Source organism: Rhodnius prolixus, unplaced genomic scaffold (assembly GCF_049639745.1).
Source record: "Rhodnius prolixus isolate KJV_2025 unplaced genomic scaffold, Rpr scaffold_33, whole genome shotgun sequence".
In the NCBI taxonomy this organism is placed as follows: domain Eukaryota; kingdom Metazoa; phylum Arthropoda; class Insecta; order Hemiptera; family Reduviidae; genus Rhodnius; species Rhodnius prolixus.
The window spans coordinates 488,998-512,955 of record NW_027411608.1 but is presented as its reverse complement, the minus strand read 5'-3'; the positions used below and the strand labels follow the sequence as shown (position 1 = coordinate 512,955).

Below are 23,958 nucleotides of genomic sequence, written 5' to 3'. Positions count from 1 at the left end.
TGTCTAATGTATAATATAATAAAAGTGTATATTTTCTGAATAGAAGCTTAAAAGTCGTGATTATTCTGTAAGTATTCTGAAAGAATTCTATAATAAAATAGCATTGATATTAAGAACAAATGGTCAACAACAGTATCAGAATGTAGAAGGACGTTTTATCATGAGCGGATATAAATTTATCTCACACATCTGATTGGAGATAAATCTCTTAATTATTCGTAGCATTATTGGAAAAAATTTTATTACTCCTCGAGTAAGTAAGTTTCAAATTAAATTAGAAATTATCAACAAGACTTATTGGAATTTGGAATGTGCTTACTATGTTGTACGGCCAAAACTCAGTAAATCTAAACAAAAAATCTTTAGTCGTTAACTAATTAAATTAACAACGTATAAATGAGGATGAAATATACTGCTTGAATTCATTAATCCATTCGATTTCTTTGACTTTGATCCTATTCCTTTGGGTTCATAATTTTGGTTTGCAAAGATATGTTTTTAGTATTTTTTTGGAGTATGAATATTCCCATCCAAAGTTTTCATTTCATTGGCTGGATTTGTTCTGCATATCATACTACGATAATTATTCCATATATTCGAAACCAGCCATCTTTTTAGCATATATTATTAGTCTGAAGAAATTACTTTAAAGGGAATTATGTGAGCTTAAATAACAGATTTTATGATGAAATATGAGTTTTGTTTAGTTGGCTGAGCTTGGATATTTTTTGAATTCCTAGAAATTTTTATTCATATCACTCAATTTATCATGAATTTGTAACTTGTATTTTAAACAAGGACTTCAAACCAAAATAAAGAACTCAATTTCAAAAGAGCATGATACCTACATCATCGAAAGATCTATCGAAGAGTATCTATCGATTAGTGCACTTAATCGAGGAAAACGTAGATATGTTTTCAATTTTTGTAGAACAATTAATTATTGCACAAGGCAGTGGAAAAATAGAAAACATCCCTGAAGTTGAATTTACTCCTAAAAATTAATCGAAAAAGAAAAAAAATGTAATTCAAAAATTTTTTGTTTATATTAGCAGGCATTCTTGATATTAACCTTGACTGAAATGTCAACTACAGAATCCACATACAACACCATTACAGTTGTGATGGACTGAATGATTGGTATCATTTTTGTGTTGACAGATTGTGTAATAGGATTAGGAATTTAATCGGTTATTCTTCTTTTATATTTTTCTATATGAAAAATAAGGTAACTCTTCAACATTCGATTTCCTATTAATAAATTTTCAGTTTTTTTATAGCTCCACTTCGTCGTTAAGGTAAGATAATTACTCTTTGCAGTTCATTACTTTTTAGTTCTTAGCCACATTCTATTTTCGTGTTATCTCAGTTGTCTTTGAATTTTGCTAAATTTGTCATAAATTTAAAACTTTTATTTTTATAATTGCTAAAAGAATACGATGGCCGAGAAAAGTGAAGATATCGAAGATATGCAAAGCAGTCTTGTAAGTCTTGATGATTTTACACATCTTTCTGTTGACAAATACATGACATCCTCTTTTACCAAATCACAGTATAGTCAGGTATGTACTGCTTATATTATTAAATTAAAAACTCTTATACATTTTAAGCTTTTTTATTTATTTATTTATTTTTTTTAAAGGTCATTTTCCATGATCTCTGCGATATCTATCCAACTGACAGTGACATCAAATGTACTTATTCTCTTACGGATAATGTAAAACCACAAGCTGGTGATAAAATAGCTATTTTCAAAATAGGATGGTTATCTGTTTCGGATTATATTACATTTGTACGTGCTCAAGTACCAGAAAATGAAGAAAATTCCATTTTAGAAGTTATATTTAAAGGTAGGATTTTTTTAAAGATCTATTATTTTTTTCATAGTATTGCATAATAAATGAAATTAGATTTTGCAAGTTTAAAAACAAAGAGATTTCTATTTTATTAAATAGATTTCCATTCACATTGTTTTTCTTGACGTGAACAAATGATGATGATTTTCCTTTTCAAAATTATTCATAATTCTAAGTCCCTCTTTTTTTTCTTCCCTAAATTTCAATGCCCTTTCTCATATTTTCTGAAATTCCTGTTTTTCAGTCCTTAATTCCATAAATGCTTTTAAAGCACTCAAGCCTGGATAGAATAATGCTTCTAGTGAACTTTTTCCCAGAAACAAACTTCCTTTTCTTTTTAAGCGATTCACAACACACTAATTGACCTTCATATTTAATCATATTCCGACCTTGCGAAATTATTCATAATATATCTTTTACTTTGTATTTGCATATTTATGTTTTATTTGTTACAATTATAATTATTATTATTATTGAGGGTATTTTACAGCTTATATTTAATTAGTATCAACTTTGTTAAAGGTAGTTCATTGTCTACAATTAAATGTAAGTTAAGAATTGTTACTTTAAGGAAAGCAAAGCTTTTTGTGAGATTGTCAAATCATGTTTTGAATAGAGCTTAAAGAAATGGGCCAAAGACAACCAGACTGATATTTAGCCCTTTCAAGTTTAGGCACATTGCGCAGGACTTAGCTTCTGTTTCAAATTTACAAAATATTTTCTGGTTTGAGAAGTGAAGATTATGTTGTCTATTTATTGCTCTTTTCTAACAATATCCTTTTCAAGAACTTGAAACCTCCTTTAATTTTATTGCCAATGTGATTTTGAAGGCATACACATGAGATTTTTTTCTTATTACATTCTTAACCTTATTCCAATTTGGTGGTATATATTTAATATAGTTACAATTTTCTACCAGCTGGCACCTTTCCGAAGAAAGATAACGAGCTTTATCAGCTTTGCTATGTGACGAGTGGAAATGTGATTGCCGGAGCCAGTACGCCGTTCAGTTTCCGTAAGCCGCATGAGAGTGAATTTCTCGCCGTTGAAGATCCTACTGATCCTGGTTTAGTAGTGTTCAGATCCAGAGTGGCACAGTTGCAAAATGATTTGGATCAGGTTTGTTTATTTGTTTATAATATTTTGTTATGATTCCCTATTTATTTTTTATACTCTATTATTATTAATAGTTCTTATTTACTTTCTCAGCAAGAAGGAGGTCTTGGAGTAAATGTGGTTAGGTCCGTCATATTGGAATTATAATGTTGTAACCCTAGTTTATTTTTTTAATCTATCTCTAAAATGGAGTTTACTATCTGACTTAGTCGTGTTAAGATCGACTCTTTCTTTTTCTTTTAGTTGAGTGGTTTCCAGGGGACTAAAAATTCATAGTTATTGATATTCGTAAAGGTTATTGTTCACTTTAGTGTATGTCAAACTTTGAGCTAAATCTAACGACTAGTTTTGGTGACATTAATTAAAAACTAAACTCTTATCAGTTCTGTGGAGAAATTAGTTGTGTTAGTGGGGTGCACTTGTATTCAAATCACAGATAAACTTCCCCTTTGTGCTAAAGAGACGGTCATATTGCAGCTTGGAAACATTTGCTTCCATCTGCCAGCCGGACAGGGTTTGTTTATATAATTCATCTTGTATTTACTAACTTTCTATAAGGGGAGGGATTAGCTATGTGGTTAGCGTACTGGATTCCCACGCGGAGGTCCCGGGTTCGAATCCAGCTGCTAACCCTTAGATTTTCTCTTCCTAGGAGCTTCTTACAGCTCACTGTCCGGTGATGGACAGTGTTGTCTGTAAAGAGAGAACACTGTCCGGAGGCCGGCAGTGCACTGAAAAAAGCTCCGAGCGCTAATAACCTCAGCTATTGATGCGCTAAAAAAAGAAAAAATAATAACTTTCCATTCTAATTTACCACGTAACTGTTTACATTAAATTCAGCACGATATTGATGTGATTTTAGTTACTTTATATTTTCTTTTATAACTGATAAAATTAAAATTATTTACTTTAATTATTATTAAATTTGAATAATTAACTCTTAATCTGTTCAGTTAAACAAATTTTTAATGTCTAATCTTCCTATTGGTAGTTCAGCACGACAAAGAATCTCTCCTGTTGATTCTGTACCCATGTCCAAAAAAAAAAAAAAAATCTCTTAACAAACAGATTTAACAATGGAAAAAATAGATACTTTTCAATTAGTGTCTCTAATAAAAGAAGTCATTTCCAGTCTGTTCGATGATAAGTTGGCCCCTCTTGCTACTAAGGTCGAATTTTCTGCTCTTAGAGAGGATATAATTTCACTTAAAGAGGAAAACGCTCAGTTAAAAACTGAATTAATGGCCAGTAAACTAGTATGTATTTAAGATTTCTGAATGTGTTCAGGTAATATTTTACAATCCTTAAGTAGGAGTTGTACTTTATGGCGAGGAGGAGTTGCACAGATTTGGTCTGAGTCTGATTCATTTGTATTGGGAAATAATGTTTAAAAACTGGGATACTAATCACTTCATAAATAGGGGCGCCACGGTAGCCGAGCGGTTAGAGGCGAGACCTTGCGAAGCTAATAAGTATTGTGGTACTGGGTTCTATTCCCGGACTTTAGGCCTTGGATTTTATTTATTGGTAAATAAAAGTAATTTACAGCAAAGTATGTTCGCTAGTCGCCTCCGTCCAAGACACCTAATTGGTAGTTGGACGTTAAGCCCTGCCTGAAAAAATAGGCGATTACTTTACTTTTTACTTTCACTTCATAAATATTGCGAAAAAGTAAAATCTTAAAAAAAAGAACACATTACATTTTGGTGAGATTTGTTCAGGTGTGTCTTTGTGTTCAGACACAGCTGAACAAACCTCATCTAAACATACTATAACAATCATTTTAAAGGTAAAAAAAAATGAAATCTCTGGTTATACGACCTTATTGAATGTAACTTCAATTTAAAGTTTTCTTTTTCAAGATTTTGCGCATTGTTTTACTTATTATTTATTACAGTATATTATTATTATTTTTGTTTAATAATTAGAAGTCACAATATCTTACAATTTACAATTATTATTTTCTGATAGGTAAATCAGTGTTTCTTCTTAAATTTGGGTGCAAACTACTTCTCCAAATTCAGTGAATACATTTCAAATATTAATCATTTTTTTTCTATATATATTTTTTTTAAATTGCAATAGAATTAATATTGGTTTGTTGGTTGTTTGTTTGGTTTTGTTTGTTTTTTTTGTTGGAAACGCATCATCTTAGACAAGCTTCTTGCTCAAGAAAATTTTAATTTATATTTTCATTATATATATGTATATATTATTTCTTTTTGTTCAGCAAAACCAACAGAAAAAGTCACTTGAAGCAAAATATGATCTACTCAATGATCGATTCAATATATTGAAAAAGGAATTTGATAAATGTGAATTTGAATTGATCGCTTCAAAAGAAGACAACACACAGCTGTTGAAAAAGCACGAGGAATTGATCACTGAGAAAGATGTAAGTGGGTTGATTGATTTTTTTTGGAATGCGTCTTCAAAATCAGCCTTAAATGACTTTTTTGCCATATGACATGTCACATTTCATAGAAGTCGTACTGTGGACTAATGGTTTTATTTTATATTTTACAAAACAAAATAAGTAGGTACATCAGCGTACTGTTATTCGAATCAACTTGATAATATTTATAATGGACTGATCATTTTTATTGTAATAAGTTAATAGTTAAAGTAAACTACATATTATGAATGTATTTAAAAGTTATAGCCGATTAGAATGAATGGAAGAAAATGATTAGAGAAGGATTACGGTGATTTTAATTTCGGTTAAGCTATAAGGATGGCAGGAATATAGAGTACAGATCCATCCATTAGCTGTAGTTTATGTAAATATTTGAATATAGTAGAGCGATAAATGGGTGAAGCGAATGTATTTATAAGTAAGAATGGAGAGTGAGTGATATTCTAGTGATAAGCACCTAGACGATGTTGGGGCTGTATGGCGAAAGCCAATGCCAAAAAAAAGGCAAAAAAAATATCTTCTATGTTTCAAAAGTTTAAAAAGTATAAAGCGGCACACCGTAAAATTTTTAGTTTTAGTTCATCGCCAACAGAAAGTCATTCCAAGTTAGTGAAGTTTTATATAGGTCTATCCCATGTTTGAACTATGAAGAAATGGGTATCCTAGAACTGTTAGAAAAAAAAAAAACAGTACCTGGGAAATTTTATATTAAAAGGGTGGAATTAGGGTTTTTTTTTAAAAACAAAAATGAAATTATATTATAATTTTGAGAATAATTGGTCGACTGGATGAGCATTTCACTGAATATATTTTTGTAGGTTTTTAGAGATTTAATTTTTGAACATGGTCTCTTTAAAGTAAAAAGATGTTGTATTATATTGGAAGTAAACTTACCTTTTAGTGCAAATTTATAAGTTTCATGAAAACAGTTTAAAAATTTTCAGTAACGGAAAAGTCGTGTGAGCGAGCGTTTGCACTGAATTTTTTAAATTTTAGAAGTTACAAGAAAAATTTTAAATTTAAATTGGCCGGAAGTGAATTGAATATTTATCTTAGTCCTTTAAAACCGAAGAGAACTAGTCAGAAAGAAATGGAACTGGAGTATACCACGCGATATTTCTAGTAAATATACCGAGAGTGTCAATGATATGTTTTCAACTTAATCTAGACGAAATCTCCAAAATCTTTCTGATGTTTTACTTGCCAAAACAGGAAGTGCAGAAAAATTTAGAAAAAACTAAAAATGATCTCGATCTATTGCGCAGTCTGGAAACTGAATTGGAAGCATTCAAAGTTAAACATCAACAAGTGGTGGACGAACTTGAGAAACAGATGCATGATTTGATGGTATGTTGGAAAAATTGTTTTTAAATCTTTTATTATTTCAGTATTTTCACTTCTTTTTTTTTTGTTAATGTAATAAGCAGTTGTCTTTTAACACGGGGTACTCCACACTGTGATCATACGTGGGTAAATTCCAATGGATGCCCCACACCCCACTAGTGACAGGTAAGAGACCACAAACCCTGCAGCAACCCTTTGGAGATGTACTTCTCGCTCAAGTTTTTTTTTAGAAAAAGTTGTTAGGAGGAGCAAGAAAGCAAGAAGCTTCTCAAATCGTAAAAAGTATAGTGGGATCTTGCAGATCATTAGTTAGGATGTTAGTTTTTTTATTTTTTAATGATTTAAGGCGCGTCAACATCTAAGGTTATTGTGACGCTCGGAGCTTTTTCCAGTGCACTGCCGGCCTCCGGACAGTGTTCTCTCGTTACAGACAACACTGTTCATCACCGTGACACAGTGAGCTGTAAGAAGCTCCTAGGAAGAGAAAATCTAAGGGTCAACAGCTGGATTCCGAAGCCGGGACTTCCGCGTGGGATTCCAATAAGCTAACCGCATAGCTAATCCCTTCTCACAGTGCTGGATGTGTAATGTCTACCAAAAGAAAACTTTCTTAGCTAGCACAGATGAGAGAAAGCATACCATTGTGTTGTTAGTCTGCCTAGAAAAGAAGCAACTGGATGTAGCCAACATTCTATACCTCAGTTCCAGTATTGTTATTCAGTTCCATAATCTTTAATAAAAAAAAAGAAGAAAAAGTTCAATATTTGAAGACAATTGTCCCAATAAACTGAAAGTATTGGCAATAAGAAATAAATCTTATTTGAATATTTCAGAATAATTTCTTTTAGCACTAACCACTTTTATTTTACTAACCATTTTGTAGAAAGCGGAAAAGGAAAAGTACGAGTCAAAAATCGCAAATATGGAAGCAACTTTGACAGAATCATACAACAAAAATGCCCAATATGAAGAAGAATTGAATAAATCTAAAGATGAAATTACCTCATTAATGTCGCACATACAACAACTTCTTTTTGAAAATAAGGTAAACAACAAACGATTTAGGTTAGGTTTTTTACAAAAAAATAAAAAAAAAAAATTGGAATATTAGGATTTTTAATATAATTACAGTGGTTCTCGATCACAATTCGTTCCGGAAGTGCGGTCGAGATCCGAAACAATTTATCCCATAAGAAATAATGTAAACTATGTAGTTTATTTCGTTTCTAAGCCCCAGAAATATGTATACCGTTTTACTGGCCTAATTTTTAAATTTTATGTAAAAACATGTATCTAAACAAGAAATAAGATCTAAAAGTATAAATATAAAAAACAACTCGTCTCATCTCGGGTGTTCCGTGTTCCAAATGTTTGTTCGGATTTCAGGACAATATTTTCTCTAATTTCTTGGTCGAATACTCGATTTATTTGAAAGTCAAGTCGTTCAAATAACCGTGGTACTTCTGTAATTGAATATTTTATCTTAATTCCTTTAAAACCGAAGAAACTACCCAGAAAGAAATGGAACTGGAGTATACCATAGATATATTCTAGTACATATACCTAGAAATTCATTGTAGCCGTTTTCAAAGAGCTGTGATAGCAAATTCGAAGCAAAATGCGATTTTCCTAGTTTAAATTTATGCTGTGATTTTTTTTTTTTTTAAAGCAGCGGTATTTACAAATTTGTCTGACCTGACTGTGATAATAATAACTATTGGTTGGCCAGGGCGAGGTCAAAAATCTAAAGATAGTTGCAGAGAACATCCGCTCGCACAAGTACAACAAAACAAAACTAGAACTTACGCTTAACTATCTTATCAAAAACAAAGATATCAAACCGGATATTAACAACAACACAATGACGGGTGTGTTACATGCAGGAAGGGAAAAGAGGGCCGTGTGGTGTTTGTAGAAAAATGTGCTCAACACAAATCATTCACAGAAAAACATCATGAATTACCAAATTAATACTTAGTTAGGACAGATTCCAAATTCATTCATACCAAACACACAGCAGACTCTTCTGAACCTCACAATAACACTATTATTGATGTTTAAACCATGAATATTTGATCATGTTGCATGTTCTCTACTCTTTAAAAATGTTCTTTGTAAGGTTGTACTTATTTACAGCATTAATATTAAGTGATTAGAATCTCCTGTTTATTAAGACAATAATTATTTTTCAGTATATGTGCTCTAGATAATTCAGCGTTGCTTGCTTAAATTCGAGCGCCCCCTCATTTAAAGTACAATTTTCTAACTTTGCGATAATAAAAATATTACTAATTACAAAACATAAGCCCACTAATACAGAAATTATATACTAGTTTTCAATATTTTCATTTCACTAATTTTACTAAAATGGTACTAGTTCAGAAACTCACATTTAGCATCATTGAAACCTCCTTCACTCAGTTAGCAAAGTGTAGTATGACATGTTGTATTCTAAGTTGAATTCAAATTCTCTTCACCAAAGTAATTACATAAATTTGTGATAGATGAAAATATATATCCTTAACAAAAACTTACAGTTTAAAATGTTAAGTATAAGGGTTGATTAAACGCCAAAAGGTACACAAATCAGCAAGTACCCAACATTTCGTTAATACTTCATTAATATTTAAGTAATTCTACTGCATTAATTTTCATTAATAAGTTATTTTTTAGAATTTATTAGATATCACAGACCCTTATGCTGGCCATTTTCGTCTACAAAATATATGTTCAAGTAGCACTGTAGATTGACTGTAATATCTAATTATTTATAATAATCAAACTATTAATTACAGGTTAAAAAGAAAAACGTTATAAAAAATAAAATAAAAGTATGAGGCTAAAAAATTCAAAACCTTGTTTAAAAAAATGCTTACACCAACTTACATCAATGATTTTGTTTATTTTATTTATTTATTTTTATTTCTTAAATAAAAATCGTCGGTTTAAGTTCATTCTTCGATTAAAGTAATTGTTATTTTATGTAGTAGTCAAACGTTTATAATAATAGGTAATAATTATCTGGCTTTATCGCAAACAACATAGTTTTCTTCAATTACATTCTCCATCTAGGTGTTCTTCCCACAATGTTGTATATATGTAATATAAAGTAAATAAGATATGCATATATTTAGGACAGCTAATTATTCCAGTATTTTACTATAAGTAAAATTAGGGGTACTAAATTAAATTACAATAGAGAAATGAATAATTATTGTTTAATAATCTACTTGTTATTAACTGTGTGTTAATTGTGCTCACGAATATTTCGGTAAGACGAATTCAAGACAGTAGCCTACTCTAACTTTATCTTTACTTTAACATGCATGTACGTATATATGATTTATCATAATTATAACAAAAAAAATAATATAAATGAAGTGGCCAGCATAAGGGTCTGTGATATCTAATAAATTCTAAAAAATAACTTATTAATGAAAATTAATGCAGTAGAATTACTTAAATATTAATGAAGTATTAACGAAATGTTGGGTACTTGCTGATTTGTGTACCTTTTGGCGTTTAATCAACCCTTATACTTAACATTTTAAACTGTAAGTTTTTGTTAAGGAGATTTTTGTACCTTTTGGATAGATTTTCCTTTTTGTCTATTTTACAAAGTTACATATCTGCTTTACAGATTTTTTTAAAATTTGGAATAAGCAATTCTATAATTATAACCTGATAAGGTGTTAAGTCGGAACCGTAACTACCACTGGAGAGATCTTTTTAAAGAATGATTATAGTTGCGGTCCCCCAAACCATCCCCAATAACAATGTTTTTGAAAAAGCGTTTTGAATAACATAGGAAGGTATTTGTACGTAAATAGCAAAATTAAACTGCGATTTCAGTACTTCCTTTTAAGAGGAGTAAGAAAAATAAACTACGATTGCAGTACTTCTCCCTAAAAGGCAAAGAGGCAAAGATTTTTTAATTGAACGACAATTCATTGATTTAAATCGGTTCAATCATTGATAATTTAAACGATTGCAGTACTTCCTCTTAGTAGGTGCAAGAGCATCAGCAACGTAGAGGAGCTTTAACCACTTATTCGAGCTGAATTTTATCAAAATCGTACTAAGCGTTATAGAAATATTGGTAATAATAGTTTTAGAAAGGGCCTTATTTGGGTGGGGCGAACTCCCCTCCTTATGAGGCACGGCGTCGAGACTTTTAAAGTGCAAATCTGTACAAAATTTCGATTCGAATGACACTTCGGTCGGTTCACGTGTCGATAATTTGAAACGATTGCTATACTTCCCCTTAACAAGTGTAAGAGCTGATCGCCGCTTTAATGTTACGTAGGGGAGCCCTAACCCTATCATCCTACCAAATTTTATCAAAATCGGGCCAAGGTTTACAGAGTAATTAGTAATAATAATTTTGGAGGGGGCCTTGCATAAAGGGGGCTAACTCCTCTCCCATTCCATGTATAGGATCGAGACCCCCAAAAGGCACATCTACATAAAATTCCGAATCGAATGACACCTCATTCATGAAAATCGGTTCACGCGTTTAGGCGCTACGTTGTTTACAAAAAAGGTAACAAGAACAAGAAGAACAAGAACAAGAACATTTTTTGAAAAAGCCGTTTTTGCTCATTTTCGGCAACTTTTTTCTCGAAACCTATTAGATCTGGGTGGTTGCAAAAAAAATTACAGTTATAAAGGAGGGTTTGGAGTAAGATTTAAAGAAAATTTGGGAATTTTATCTTTTATAGAAAAAGAGAAAAAAATTGTCAAAGTTGGGTGTTTTTCAACGTTACGCTTTTTCGTGCAGTTTTTGATGGTCAACCCTTATACAACTGTCCTACCGGACAGTTTTAATTATAAACATTGATAGTATCATTTATTTAGTTTGATGGACAAATTTTCTTTTATTCATTTTAAGATTATCTACATAATTTAAAAATTACGTAACATTTTAGAACTTGAAAGGAAAACCACAAATAGTTGAAGTAGTTTCTGAAGAAGCATATGAAAACTTAAAATCGGAATATGACCTGAAAAATAAATTAATAGTTGAATTGAATAAGGTACTTATTACTACATATTTATAAACGTAATTGTGTGAATAAATAACCTTTAGTAATATGTTATAATTTTTATTTGTCTTAGGAAAAACAAATTTTAGAGGGTAAAATACAAGAGCATAATATTGCAAGTGATAATCTAATGCTAGAGATTGGTACTTTAAAATATAAGTTGAGAGAGGTTAGTATTTTTTTATGATACATTAAATTGCATTTCCAAAGTTGATCTATTTTAAACTAATGTCGTGATTTTCTGTTTTGCAATCAAATGATTGCCTAAAACTGTGGGTTAGGCTCTTCTTTTAAATTAAACTTAGCAATTTCATATAGAGTTATTAGTCTCGTCTCAAACAAGATGTATGCATTTTTCTTAAAGTTAACTTTTTAAGTAATTTTTACTTATTTAGATAATAAGACTTGACTCTGAAGAGAAATTATTAGCAATAAAAATAAAAGTTATTCTAAAGTTGTAAAGAAGAAACTAACCTAGTAATAAAATCTAAGTACTTTAACCTGCCTGTTTTATAGTAGTATAAGTGGTCTATAAAAGAAATTAAAGGAAATTTTTTAAATAATAACAGCATATAGCTTCTTTCAACGTTTTTATTATTAACTAGTTATTTTATTTTTATTTTTTTTATTTGAGGCGCGTCAACATCTAAGGTTATTAGCGCCCGGAGCTTTTTTCAGTGCACTGCCGGCCTCCGGACAGTGTTCTCTCGTTACAGACAACACTGTCCATCACCGTGACACAGTGAGCTGTAAGAAGCTCCTAGGAAGAGAAAATCTAAAGGTCAGCAGCTGGATTCAAACCCAGGACCTCCGCGTGAGAATCCAATACGCTAACCTCATAGCTAATCCCTTCCCTCTATTATTATTATTAATATTGTTATTATTATTAATGTAATGTTCTCACTTTAAGCTGTCTGAGAAGCATAATGCAGCAATGGCTGAATCACATTTATTGGGTGAGAAGATGAAGGAAGCTGATTCTGTGATAGACAGTAAGTTTTATTTCTTTCTTTAAATTAGTTAATTGTTAAAATTAAGACGGCCCTTGCAAAGAGTATTTACCAGACATAGTTTTAGACAATTTTTTTATTGGTGCCCTTAAATTATGCACGGTCACGTTTCTTTAGCTTATCCCAATAAAGTGTAGGGTTTTTTGTTTTTTTTTTATTGTTTTCCGATGTTCACTTGGAATATCCGTTATGAGGTCACTGAGAATAAAATTTGGTTTCCGTTTTGTCTGATTATTGTGCATCTACTTTTTATAGTTTTAAACATGTTTATTTGAAGACTTGCAGTAAATTTCATTTTGAGCTGTTCTAGTGAAAGCTAATTAGGGCTTCAGTCTAATGTGACAATTTAGTTTAGTGTTATGGGTCTATCACTTATTTAAAATTTATGAAGCTGAATGAATTGCTGAAATTTCCTCTTTTAAACAAATGGAGTGACCATAAATATGTTTATTCCGCTCCAAAACGTGATCTCCAATTACTTTAAATGTACACCCTCAATTAAGAGTAAGAATCGTCGACTTTATCCGTCGTAGAACGCATTTTTGTTTTAACCCTGTCATCTATCATTAAAGGTGTATTAATTAGTTTGGTGAAGAGAATTCCGCTATTCTTATATAGTGGAGAGACCATCCGGGTACAGAGATGATAACATAATTTTTTCAGAATAAGTAGTTAGGAGTTTTCTGGAGGGAGGGTATGCACACCTCCAATCCTTGGAATCTTCTAGACACTTGAAGAAGATCCTACAGGAGCGGGACGCACACAATTATGGATAACTGCTGTCTGTAGTTAGACTCCTTTCCCTCATTGCTTTCCACTTATCTTCTGGTAACTACTCAGGCTAAATGATAGAAGCTATTGATGGGATGCTCCAAAAGGAGGAGAGGTACCGTTGGGTTGGGATAACACATCTTAGTGCCTGAACACGTCTTCGTTTCCAAAAGCGGGTGTAGACTCCTTCACTACGTAACCACGCTGGCTTACTGGGGGAAGTAAAGTGCTCTCCCAAGGAAGTAATAGGTTTCTTCTAGGGGTCACCTGGTGCTTCGAAGGCCTTCTCTTTTTTTACACAGTTATTTGAATTTATGTTCCCGTTTCCAGGTCGCTGTTCATTTTCCGCACATTGTGTTATCTTGTTGAGCCTTGAGTGTTAAATTATAAGATTAAACTAGATGATTTGTTATGTATTTAATGATGACCGCCCTATAATGTGGGATATCTATATTTGCAGATATGAAAAAAGAACTCGACGAACAGCACAATGCGATGAATAAAAACCCAGATGGTAATCAATATCTAAAATGCAAGGAAGAAAGAGATTTGTATCGTGCCCAGTTTGAAAATCTGATGGTACATCATTCCAAATGTGATGGAAAATTGCACATGCAGATCAATGAGCTACAAATGAATCATGACCTTGAAAAAGCTGAATTAGTAAAAGAGCGAACCGAACTACACAATAAAATCACCGAATTAAAGAATAACGCTGCTGGTGTTAGCGGCAAGAGTTCGGCAAATTATAAAGATCCTGCCAGTCAACTGTTCGAGGTGATCAGCGGCGCTTGTTCGCATGTACAAAATGTGTTCGAAGGGAAATTGAACAGCCCATCGAATCAACAGCAAACAGACAACGCTGAACAAAATGATGATCTGGAAAAACAACAATTACGTGAAAAATTGAAATATCTTCAACAACAAAAAGCTGAACTAAGAGAAAATATTGTTCAAGAGAAACATAGACTTGGCGAGTTGGAGAGAATATTGACTGAAACTAAGGAAGAAAATGCCGCTTTGAAAAGTCGTATTAGTGTACTGGAATATGAGCTGGCCATGTTGAAGAGTACAGCCGGCGGTGCTGTGTCGAACAGCTCGTCACCAGCCCAATCTGTCATCACGGAACAATTGGATTCATTGAACAAGAGCATTCCAATCATCATGAAGTTCAATGATACAGTAGCCGAACACAGAATACTCGAGGAGAAAATCCAGGACGAGAAAAAAGCAAAATTGATACTACAATCTAAGGTAGAGTTCCTCCTGCAAGAGGACGCCAAGATGACCAACAAACTGCAGGAGATTACCGTCAAATATGAACAACTTGTGAAAGAAAAAGAATTATTAATTAGAAATTCAAATGCAGAAAGTGTGGAAGAATTACAAAGAGTACTTGAGGATAATGATACTACAATTTCTCAATTGAAAGCAAAACTGTTGGAATCCATCAGCGAACGTGAACGAATGCAGAAAACCATAAATGAATTACGTAAAGAGTTGATTGGGAAAATCAGCGCGGAAACTTTATCGGAATACAAGAATAAAGTTCAGGAATTAGAGACCCAGCTGGCCATCAGTGTGAGTACAATTCTTGTTTCATAATCATTATTGTTACTGCTGTGAACTTCTTTCACTTTCAGGGGCTTTGATATTTTGAGGCGGAGCTCTGTCACAACTTCCAATATATTAATTTAAGACTTCTGTGACTCTTCCAATAAATGGGAATCAAATTCCAAGACTTTACAATACTTTGCTCAATAGCTGGCCATTCGCCGACAGAATGATTCATGCATTGCACGCCTGATTCTGGGCTGTATCATTTCTTAATTTCAAAGAAGAGGTCCTTATATTTTTTTATATATATACAGGGTGAACCAGTAAGTATTGTCCATAGGTCATCAGAATCGAATTCGGATCAAAAACTTTCTGAGTAATAACGTTTTTATTGGAAAAAAGTACTGATTTTAGAAAAAAAAAATTAAAGTGAGGTCACTCAAGAACAGTGGAAAAATATGAAGTTGGCCAATACGTCATTGAACTCCACTTTAGATGTACTACACACAGTGGGCCTATGGACAATACTTACTGCTTCACCCTGTATAATTTTCTCCTCTTGCCCCTTGCATTGTGATACATCTATTATAAGGGCGATCCTCTTGCTTAATTTCAAGACCAATATACATAACTTGGCTTGTGGAGGTACCCCTACTGTCTGTTATTATCAAGATACCCAATACTCCTTGGCGCCATTTGGGGGGGGGGGCGTATCTGTTTTGTCACCTCCTCCTAACTAATTCCTCGTAATACCAGTATCGTGTGAACGGTCTTGATTTCACTCACCAGCATTGACCAAATCTCACCCAAACTCAAAAAAAGGATGAAGAGCTTGCCTTTGAACGACGATGGTGGCTTTTGCTTTCTGGCATATCCATATTTCTTCCTTTGCCGGAAATTGATACAGTGACACTATTTTTCATTTCCTACATCTTGAGAAATTGTAAGAAAAAGTCTGAAAATGTTCACAACTATTTTTTTAAATTTATTTCTTTATTTAAATAAGGTAAATGCCATTAAAATAAAGTACTTTAATAGTGCCAAGAAAAAAAAAAAAATCTGCTTTCAGAATAAAAGAAATAAAATGTATTGGTTAAGAGATTGACGAAAACTTAAAGGGGAAAAAATCAATTATTTTTGATTGCAATCATGCATGCACTCGCAGACACAATTTTGATTTTAACACGCACATTTATTTCATTTAATTTTGATGTAAATAAATTTATTTTTTAATAAAACGGTGCCATTTTTGTTTTTTGACAGGTAATAGTTATATAATTTATTTTAATAATAATAGAATGTAGCGTTTCGTCATCTAGGAAATTCTATTTAAAGCTGGCAGGTGGATAAATTGCAAAATTTTAGCATTTTCCATTCTCAAATTTTGATCAAATCTTTCACCAAAATAGAGTACGCACAATTTTTTTTCTTTAGCCTCAGAATTTTGGTTCTTTGGATTGGGCAGTCTGAAATAAGTTGGTTTCATTTCTAGATTAAAATATTTAATTATAGTTTTAAAAAAAAAATCCATAATTTATAATTCAACATTGCATAAAAATTATTTTTAAAATATTTACGAGGAAAACGCTACTAATTCAGAAAATATTTTGTTCAGATGCGGTTATTACATTTTGCTAAGATTAGACGCAAGTGAAAAAAAACATCGCCAAAGTCATCTGAAATGTTCCTCCTCAAACTTGAGAGAGAGAAAAAGGAATGGTTATAAACCTTGTTTTATTTGCTTTGCATATTATTTGATTTATCTTTCAATTTTCTTTACTGCTTATTTTCTAATTACTAAAAACAATTTTCCATTCTCAAGAAGAAAACTGGATTCGTGAAGATTTAAGTGAAGAAGTAAATATAATACGTTGTCCTGGCAACGTTATAGCTAGTGTGTGCGAGAAGGAAGAATCGGCACTACACCAACAGTGTTTAGGGTGCGTTCCACTAAGCGACCAAAACGACCACGCTTACGACCGCGATTTTGCCCGTTCCACTTGCTTGCGAGCGTTGCGATCGAAAACCCAAGTGGAATGGACTGTAGGCGTTTTAACCGTTCATGTAAACATTACATATGGCGGCCTCGAAAATAAGTCAGAAGCTTGAAGAGGTTGTTTTTTTAATTTTAACCCCGTTTATAAGCAGTTATGATAAACTTTATTAATTATTGGTAAAGTTGACTTATATTAAAAGAATATATTATATAATTCAATTTTTTATATTACATTTTAGTGGAGTATTTATAGAATTTACGTTTAAATAAAATTAAAATGTCTTTTGTGGCAACAGTTGGATATTTATTAATAATGCTTTAGTAAGTTCTTTATCTAGTTCCGACGAAGAGTGGAATGCAATTTTACAAAATCGCAATGATAAAAAGCGAAAACTTAGGCCACGTATTATTAGCTATCAGTGTAATTGATCTTTATTCAGATGAAGAATTTAAAAGTTATTTCAGGTAAATGATTTTGTGTTATTCAGTGATTTAGTATGTAAAGGGATAAGTAATTATTAATTTATTTATTTTTTGTAGACTTTCGAGAGACACATTCTATTATTTACATGAAATAATACTTTCATTTACATGAGATAATTTTTTCGGTCGCCATATTTTGTTTTAAAAATTGCGCCATATTTCTGAACGCCCACTTCGACCCAGCACTTTAAGGTGGGGCGTTGTGGGCTTCGCGTGAGCGAAAATAGTGACGTCATTAGTGACGTTTTCGCCACGACCACAACGACCGCGGTCGCCAAGTGGAACGCCTGAGAAGGTATGTTTTGATCGTTGTGGTCGCTTAGTGGAACGCACCCTTAATAGACCTAAGAGGGTCTATTGCGGCATCCACCAGTTGCAGCATCTTTTCTGTTTGTTTTTTATGTTTATGTAGAAAGGATTCTTTTCAGAATCTCTTGGACAAAGTATACAAAAGGCGTAAGTATTTCTTCTTAGAAGAACAATAACTCTGAACCTTTCAAAAGATCCACCGTATGAACGAACTTCTTAAACTTAGCCCAAGAGAGCTTCTCAACTGAATCCTGTCTCTTGATAAAACGTAATGGTGAATGGCCACAATAGACTCTCTTGAGAAGCAAATGATATTTTCTTCGAGGGGCCAATCTTCTATGGAAAATTATCTTAAGATCAAGCACATTTTTTTATTGATACTGATTTTTGTTGCTAGTACCAGGGGGGTGGAACTGCTTATAAATTTACAGTTTATCGATTGTTATTTTCTAAAAATTTAATCGACAAAAGTTCAATTACATTATGTATATCTCAATTAGAGGCAACGCAAAATTGTTTTTAATTTCGATTTCGACTTAACAGGCAACAAATTGCAGACATCTGGCCAAGTTTCTACAAGAAAAATTCAAAGGTACTACCGCAAGAAAACCTATAACATGTCCTATCTGCTGTATGGAGTTTCAGCATTCAGCTCGAGAAGTATTTGTTGAACATTTTAACAGCCACATGTTCTAATCACTAGAAAAAAACATCACTATAGAATTTATCCAATCTTCTAAAAAATTATATATTTTTAATATTATAAAAGAGAAAATTCAACAAAAATGTGGTAAGTATCTTGAGAGAAAAAGGGAAAAAAATTAGTTTAATATATAAAGGTTATATTTTATTTATACATATTTTTATTTTATGGAAAGGTATATGGTATTTTGCATAATGTCTGTACAACTGTTGATTACCATTTTATAATGTCGAATATTGACTATATACACTATATATTGACTATAATAATGTAACTGATAAGTGTAGTTTAAAAAAAGTGATATAACAACAGTAGAGACAGCAATATTAACTTTTATGTACCTACAGTTAGTTTATTGTAAAAAATAATATTGTTTTAATCTAGACTGGTATAACAAAGCTGAAACCTTCCTCATAGCAAAGAAGATAATCTTGTATTATAAATAAATACATTTAAACGTGTGAACTCACATAGCTGTGATTTGTGTGTATATTTTCATTAAAACCCCTTTTAAAAGTTTCAAGGTGTTGTAACTTTTTCTACGATATTTCTAGTAAATCTTATTTTGTCATTTTTTTTGGTTTTGATTCTAAATTTGTTAACAGAAAAGACAAAGAATTTTGAATGTTCTAGAAAGTGCCATCTATTATTTTAAAAGTTAAAATGTTTATTAAAAAAGAAAAATTTATCCATTACATTCAATAGAAAGTATAAAAAGAATTAATTGGAATTAATACAATACAGTACTTTTAATGTTTCACGTCATTCTGTGAGTTTCTGTCATTCTAAATTTCTCGATTCTTATTGTAAGTTATACAACCTAATTTATCAAATTTGTAGAATACTACTAACTGCACAATTAATAGAAATATGAACAATGTGGATGCAATAGTAAAGGAGACACAGTAAGATAAAAGTTTTATAGTCTAACACATTACCTAACATTTGAAGCCTAAATATCTCGGTTCTTATTGTAAGAAATGCAACTTAATTTAGCTCATTTATAGACTATTCCTCTCTGCATTATTGACAGAAGTATGTGCATTGTGGATGCGGTAGTGAAGGAAATGTGACAAGATTAACGTTTTCCAATCTTTCACATTACCTATCTAAAACATTTGAGGGCAACCTCAATACACAGTATGTTTATTTTCGTCCCAGCCATAAGAGTAGGTGGCAGTCACAGAAAAAGTAGAAAACTGGAAGCCAATTTCGTATTTTTCCTGTTTATTTTACTTGTCATGTTTCCCACATGTTTGTTTCACCCCTGGCCAGAAAAGTAGATGACAGAGACAGAAAAAGCAGAAATCTGACGAACTGTATACAAATCCGGCAATTTTCCTTTGTATTTTACCTGTCATCCTGGAAATGAAGGCAACCCAAGATGTTTGTTTCACCCGTGACCATAAAAGTAGATGACCAAGACAGAAAAAATAGAAATCTGGAAGAACTGGTAACAAATCCGGCGATTTTCTTTTGTATTTTTACCTGTCATTCTCGAAATGAAAACATCCCTGAATGTTGATTGTCTCGTTGGTTTTAATGGTAGGCGAGAGAGACGGACAAAGTAGAAATCTTAAGAACTGGATCCATTCTATATCTTTCCCTAGTATTTTACTTGTCATTATCTAATTGAAGGCGTACTCCCAGGCCATAAAAGCAGGTGGCAGAGACGAAATAACTGGAAATCCAGACGATGTGGAAACCAATACGGAATTTTGCCATTCTCTAAATGAATACATCGCTGTGTGCTTTTTTCGCCCTGGCTAAAATGGAAGATGATAAGAGATAGAATAAGTAGAACTCTTACTTTTTACAAATGATGGCTACTCTTTATTTTAGTCCTGGTTTTAAAAGTAGGAGTCAGAGGTAGAAAAAATAGAAGTAGACGAACTGGAAGTTTGTTTGAAGTTTTACGCTTGTATTTTCTCTTTTATTTTCCAAATTAGGGCTACTCTTCTTTTATATTTTAGCCTTGGACAGAAAAATGGGCGACAGATTAAGAAAAAGTTGAAATCTGTATAAACTGGAAGCGTAGAGTTTTCGCGGAAAAGTGCACCACGACGTCTAAAGTGATGTTGCCTTCGCGATCTGTTACCCTGGACAATTCAAATATGTACTTAGAATTCCTGAGTAGATTTGGCTGATTTTTCCCTTCGTGCCCCTACCGTCGTGTTATGCTTTGGCTATGCCGATCATTTTTTGGTTCTTTTAAAAGTAATAATAATTATACTCTATCCATTCTTTGCCTGATATATATAAGTATTACACAGGTAACAATAAATAAATGTTGAATAAAATCGTGTCAGTATATGGACATATTATTTCTTAGGAGATGGATGGCCAATGAGTTCTGATGTAGACTAAATTTAAAAAATATTGTTAAATTATTGCTTGATTTAGAAAAAACATAGTCTTGGGTGTCAACGCTTAGATAACATTAATTATCATAGTGGAAAGTACAACGTGATATACAGATACTTTTCTTGCGAATACTTTCAAAGTGGATAATACCCGTATGGAATCTCCTCGGGTAGATAATGGAATGTTACGTGAGGTGAGTGGTTGGGAAGGTTATGAGATTGGGTGGTTATCCGACCTTGAATGACGCGCCTTATATAAAAATATTTAATATATACATATTTACTTAGAAATTCATGTTTTAAATTAATACATTGGAGGCATATTTTTACCAAGAAAAACTATAAAATTTTAATAACTAATGGTAGTACTAAACTGAGAAATAATTATCTTTACTAAGAAGTGGCAGTGTTAGAGCTTTTACTTATTTCCTATGTGTGCTTCATCTTCACTCTTTTTTTTATAGATAGTTTTCATTGATAAACATTTTAAAATTTATGTAATATAAAAGTTGAAACTCGATAATGTAGATATCGATCGTTGTTTTCTAACGATTCAAAATAAATCGGTTGTAGTTAAAGTAGCGGCGTGTTTAAAATTAAATTTTGTTTAACTTTGGTTTTGTGCTTGACGTACATATGTAGTTATTTGCAGTATTAACCTAACATCTTAAAAAAGTTTGTTTTTTAAATTTGAAACTAGTATTTCATTGCTTTTTTTAAATTCAAAAAGAGTTCTTACTTACGCATCCAGTCTAATCTAAAGGAAGGTAAGTTAGTTATAAATAAAAAAAAATGAAGTTGTTTTTTTCAAAAAAAAAACAACACAAAAATTTATTTTAACAATAAATCAGTACATAACTATAACATTTACGTATATCATAATTTAATGTAATTGAATATTAATAAATATTTACAAATTCTCCTCAAAGTATATAATTTTCACATTTAAAAAACAAAAACAAAAAATACAAAGTGTAACAAAACAGAATCACTAGCGAGGAAATTTTAAAAATAAATGTAAATCACAATTATATATTATTTTTAATTAATTATTTAAATAATAAATCACATAAAATAGCATTAATTATAAAATACCCAGCACTGTCGTTTGGTTACTATTACTTTCAGTTCAAGAACTCGAAAGATTATTTTGCACTTTTTTAAATTTACATATTATTAAAATATTTTTGTTATTTTAATATTTACAATTATTTAAGTAATTAAAAAATAATGAGTACTATTGGTTCAATGATGAATACCGTCTCTTAAGAGGTCGTGGGGTCTTTACAGCTTCAAAGTCGTGAAAATGAGGAGACGTTCTACTTAAAGCTGTTGTGGAAGTTTCTGTACCGGGATTGATGGGTTTGATTTCCTGTTAAACTTGGCACATGTGCAGCTATAGACCTTACGGTTGCAAACCGTGACGTAACGGGAGAGATGGCCTTTCGTTCTTCCTGTTTTATCCACAGGAAATTCTTAGTATAGTTCTTATGGGATGATTGACTTAGAAAAAGTCTCTAGTGGTGAACATTTTCAATAATTCTCTTTTCAGTAGTCTTTAAAGATGTTACTATTGTTTACTAAATTAAGTTTAGTTTAATTTAAAAATGTTTCGTATAACCTAACTAAAACGTAATTGGTGACAGTACTAGGAATGTTTTATAGCACCTTTTGGGTACACTCTCTTTTTTGCATTAAGCAATAACTTTTATTTATAATTAACCTACAATCAAAATCTAAAATTTTCCTTAATACTAAAAATATAATTTTGGAATTATTTAACAAGAAATTAATTAGTGAAAATGTTTTTCATTTAAATAATTAGATTGGTAACCAATTTGAATGTTTGCCCTAACCCACTTGAATGATCCTTTTATTTTTAATCATATTTCTTCCGAACACGCATCCAACTTTTTTTTTACTGACTTAAACGTTTAACCAATTCTTTATTAAAGCGGATTCTGTACAATAGGTTTGTTCCAAAGTATTAACTAAGCCACACAAGTTAGTTTCAATAGTTTGTATTCTATTTTGTCTCTCTCTCTTTGCAACAAACCTATTATCTATTTTTTATCAACATCTAAATTATCTTCTTAGATAAACAGTGCACAAGAAGCTAATTATAAATAGTGTAAAATTCAATGCAATCCTTATAGAATTCGATACATCACATCCGTCCATTTCGAATGTCAATATCGGTGTATGTTGACCGTTCATCGGATTGATACAAGTAGATTCCTTCATATTTTCAATGATTTCCCGGCTATATTCAGGTTCTTTCTGATGGATTTTCAATGTTTCGAATAGATATCGTTTCATCCAATAGCCTAGCCAGTGTGCATCACAGTTGCATAGAATTGGATTGTCTTGTACATGGATTCCTCCTGAAAGAAAACAAGTTTTGGTTCAATCCAAGGGGTTTTGTGGGGGCGGGGGTTGCATGTTAAGGGTATACAAATGTAGCTAGTGTTATTTTTTATGGCAATATTATTCGGATGTCTGATCATTGTTTAAAAATTTACGCCTGTTTGCAAGTAAGAAATTCTAAGAAGATACGAAGTTCCACATCCGATTCTTAAAATGGTTAAGGGATTGCTAGTCTGCCAGTGGTGTTGGCTGGTTTTAAAGGAGCAGTTCCATATTTCCCATAAAATAAATCAGAAATTAGCTATGTTAATGGAGCTCGTCGTAACTCGACCACCAGGTTAGCTCTGAAGTTGTTGCAGGAGATGAAACAGAGATACCATAATGTTGACGGTTTGGAACATGAAGGAGTGGCTAAGCCTAAAACTGGAAGCCGATGACGTATCATCCCAAGATGATGCTGTGAGTATCAGGGAACACATTCTTCTTCCCATGGTGCTACATTCCTATAATAGGACCTGGACCTCATTTAAGAGAGATCTTCCCTATCCTCGGCTTTTAGGCGCCATCTTCTAACACCCACCTTTCGCAGATCTCTTTCTACGTCCTCCAACCATCTTATCCT

The 23,958-nt window shown here is 32.0% G+C and overlaps 3 protein-coding genes across 5 annotated transcripts in view; 2 read left to right on the top strand and 1 right to left on the bottom strand.

The window, feature by feature from the left end:
• Positions 1-1,029: 1,029 nt before the first annotated feature.
• LOC141455208 (uncharacterized) lies at positions 1,030-19,075 on the top strand. Of its 3 annotated transcripts, XR_012459162.1 has the most exons (13): positions 1,030-1,298; positions 1,434-1,562; positions 1,643-1,850; positions 2,776-2,975; positions 5,203-5,367; positions 6,601-6,735; positions 7,616-7,777; positions 11,661-11,768; positions 11,851-11,946; positions 12,688-12,769; positions 14,019-15,139; positions 16,731-16,834; positions 18,447-18,555. XR_012459162.1 is itself a non-coding variant. In XM_074130096.1 (12 exons), exons 2-12 carry the CDS (start codon positions 1,440-1,442, stop codon positions 16,218-16,220), a joined length of 2,436 nt encoding a protein of 811 aa, XP_073986197.1. In that variant the 5' UTR covers positions 1,030-1,298; positions 1,434-1,439; the 3' UTR covers positions 16,221-16,353. The 3 variants fall into 3 exon arrangements, 2 of the variants coding, with proteins under 2 accessions (XP_073986197.1, XP_073986196.1); XM_074130096.1 differs by lacking the exons at positions 16,731-16,834; positions 18,447-18,555 and adding an exon at positions 16,185-16,353; XM_074130095.1 differs by lacking the exon at positions 16,731-16,834 and having other exon boundaries at positions 1,034-1,298; positions 18,447-19,075.
• Positions 19,076-21,584: 2,509 nt separating this feature from the next.
• Art7 (arginine methyltransferase 7) overlaps positions 21,585-23,958 on the top strand; it is a 52,907-nt gene continuing 50,533 nt past the window's right edge. Inside the window, exon 1 of the mRNA XM_074130100.1 lies at positions 21,585-21,736. The gene's annotated coding sequence lies outside the window, so the exon portion shown is untranslated. The remainder of the gene's footprint in view (positions 21,737-23,958) is intronic.
• LOC141455205 (uncharacterized) overlaps positions 21,772-23,958 on the bottom strand; it is a 40,838-nt gene continuing 38,651 nt past the window's right edge. The window contains exon 7 of the mRNA XM_074130083.1: positions 21,772-23,353. Within this exon, the coding sequence (XP_073986184.1) occupies positions 23,055-23,353 (299 nt within the window). The 3' untranslated portion in view covers positions 21,772-23,054. The remainder of the gene's footprint in view (positions 23,354-23,958) is intronic.

Bases quoted from the DNA above. Each gene is read 5' to 3' on its own strand.
- LOC141455208 (XM_074130095.1), top strand. From the start codon at position 1,440: ATGGCCGAGAAAAGTGAAGATATCGAAGATATGCAAAGCAGTCTTGTA. The intron at 7,778-11,660 runs GTAAACAACAAA...GTAACATTTTAG, and splicing joins AACTTCTTTTTGAAAATAAG to AACTTGAAAGGAAAACCACA. The intron at 12,770-14,018 runs GTAAGTTTTATT...CTATATTTGCAG, and splicing joins AGCTGATTCTGTGATAGACA to ATATGAAAAAAGAACTCGAC.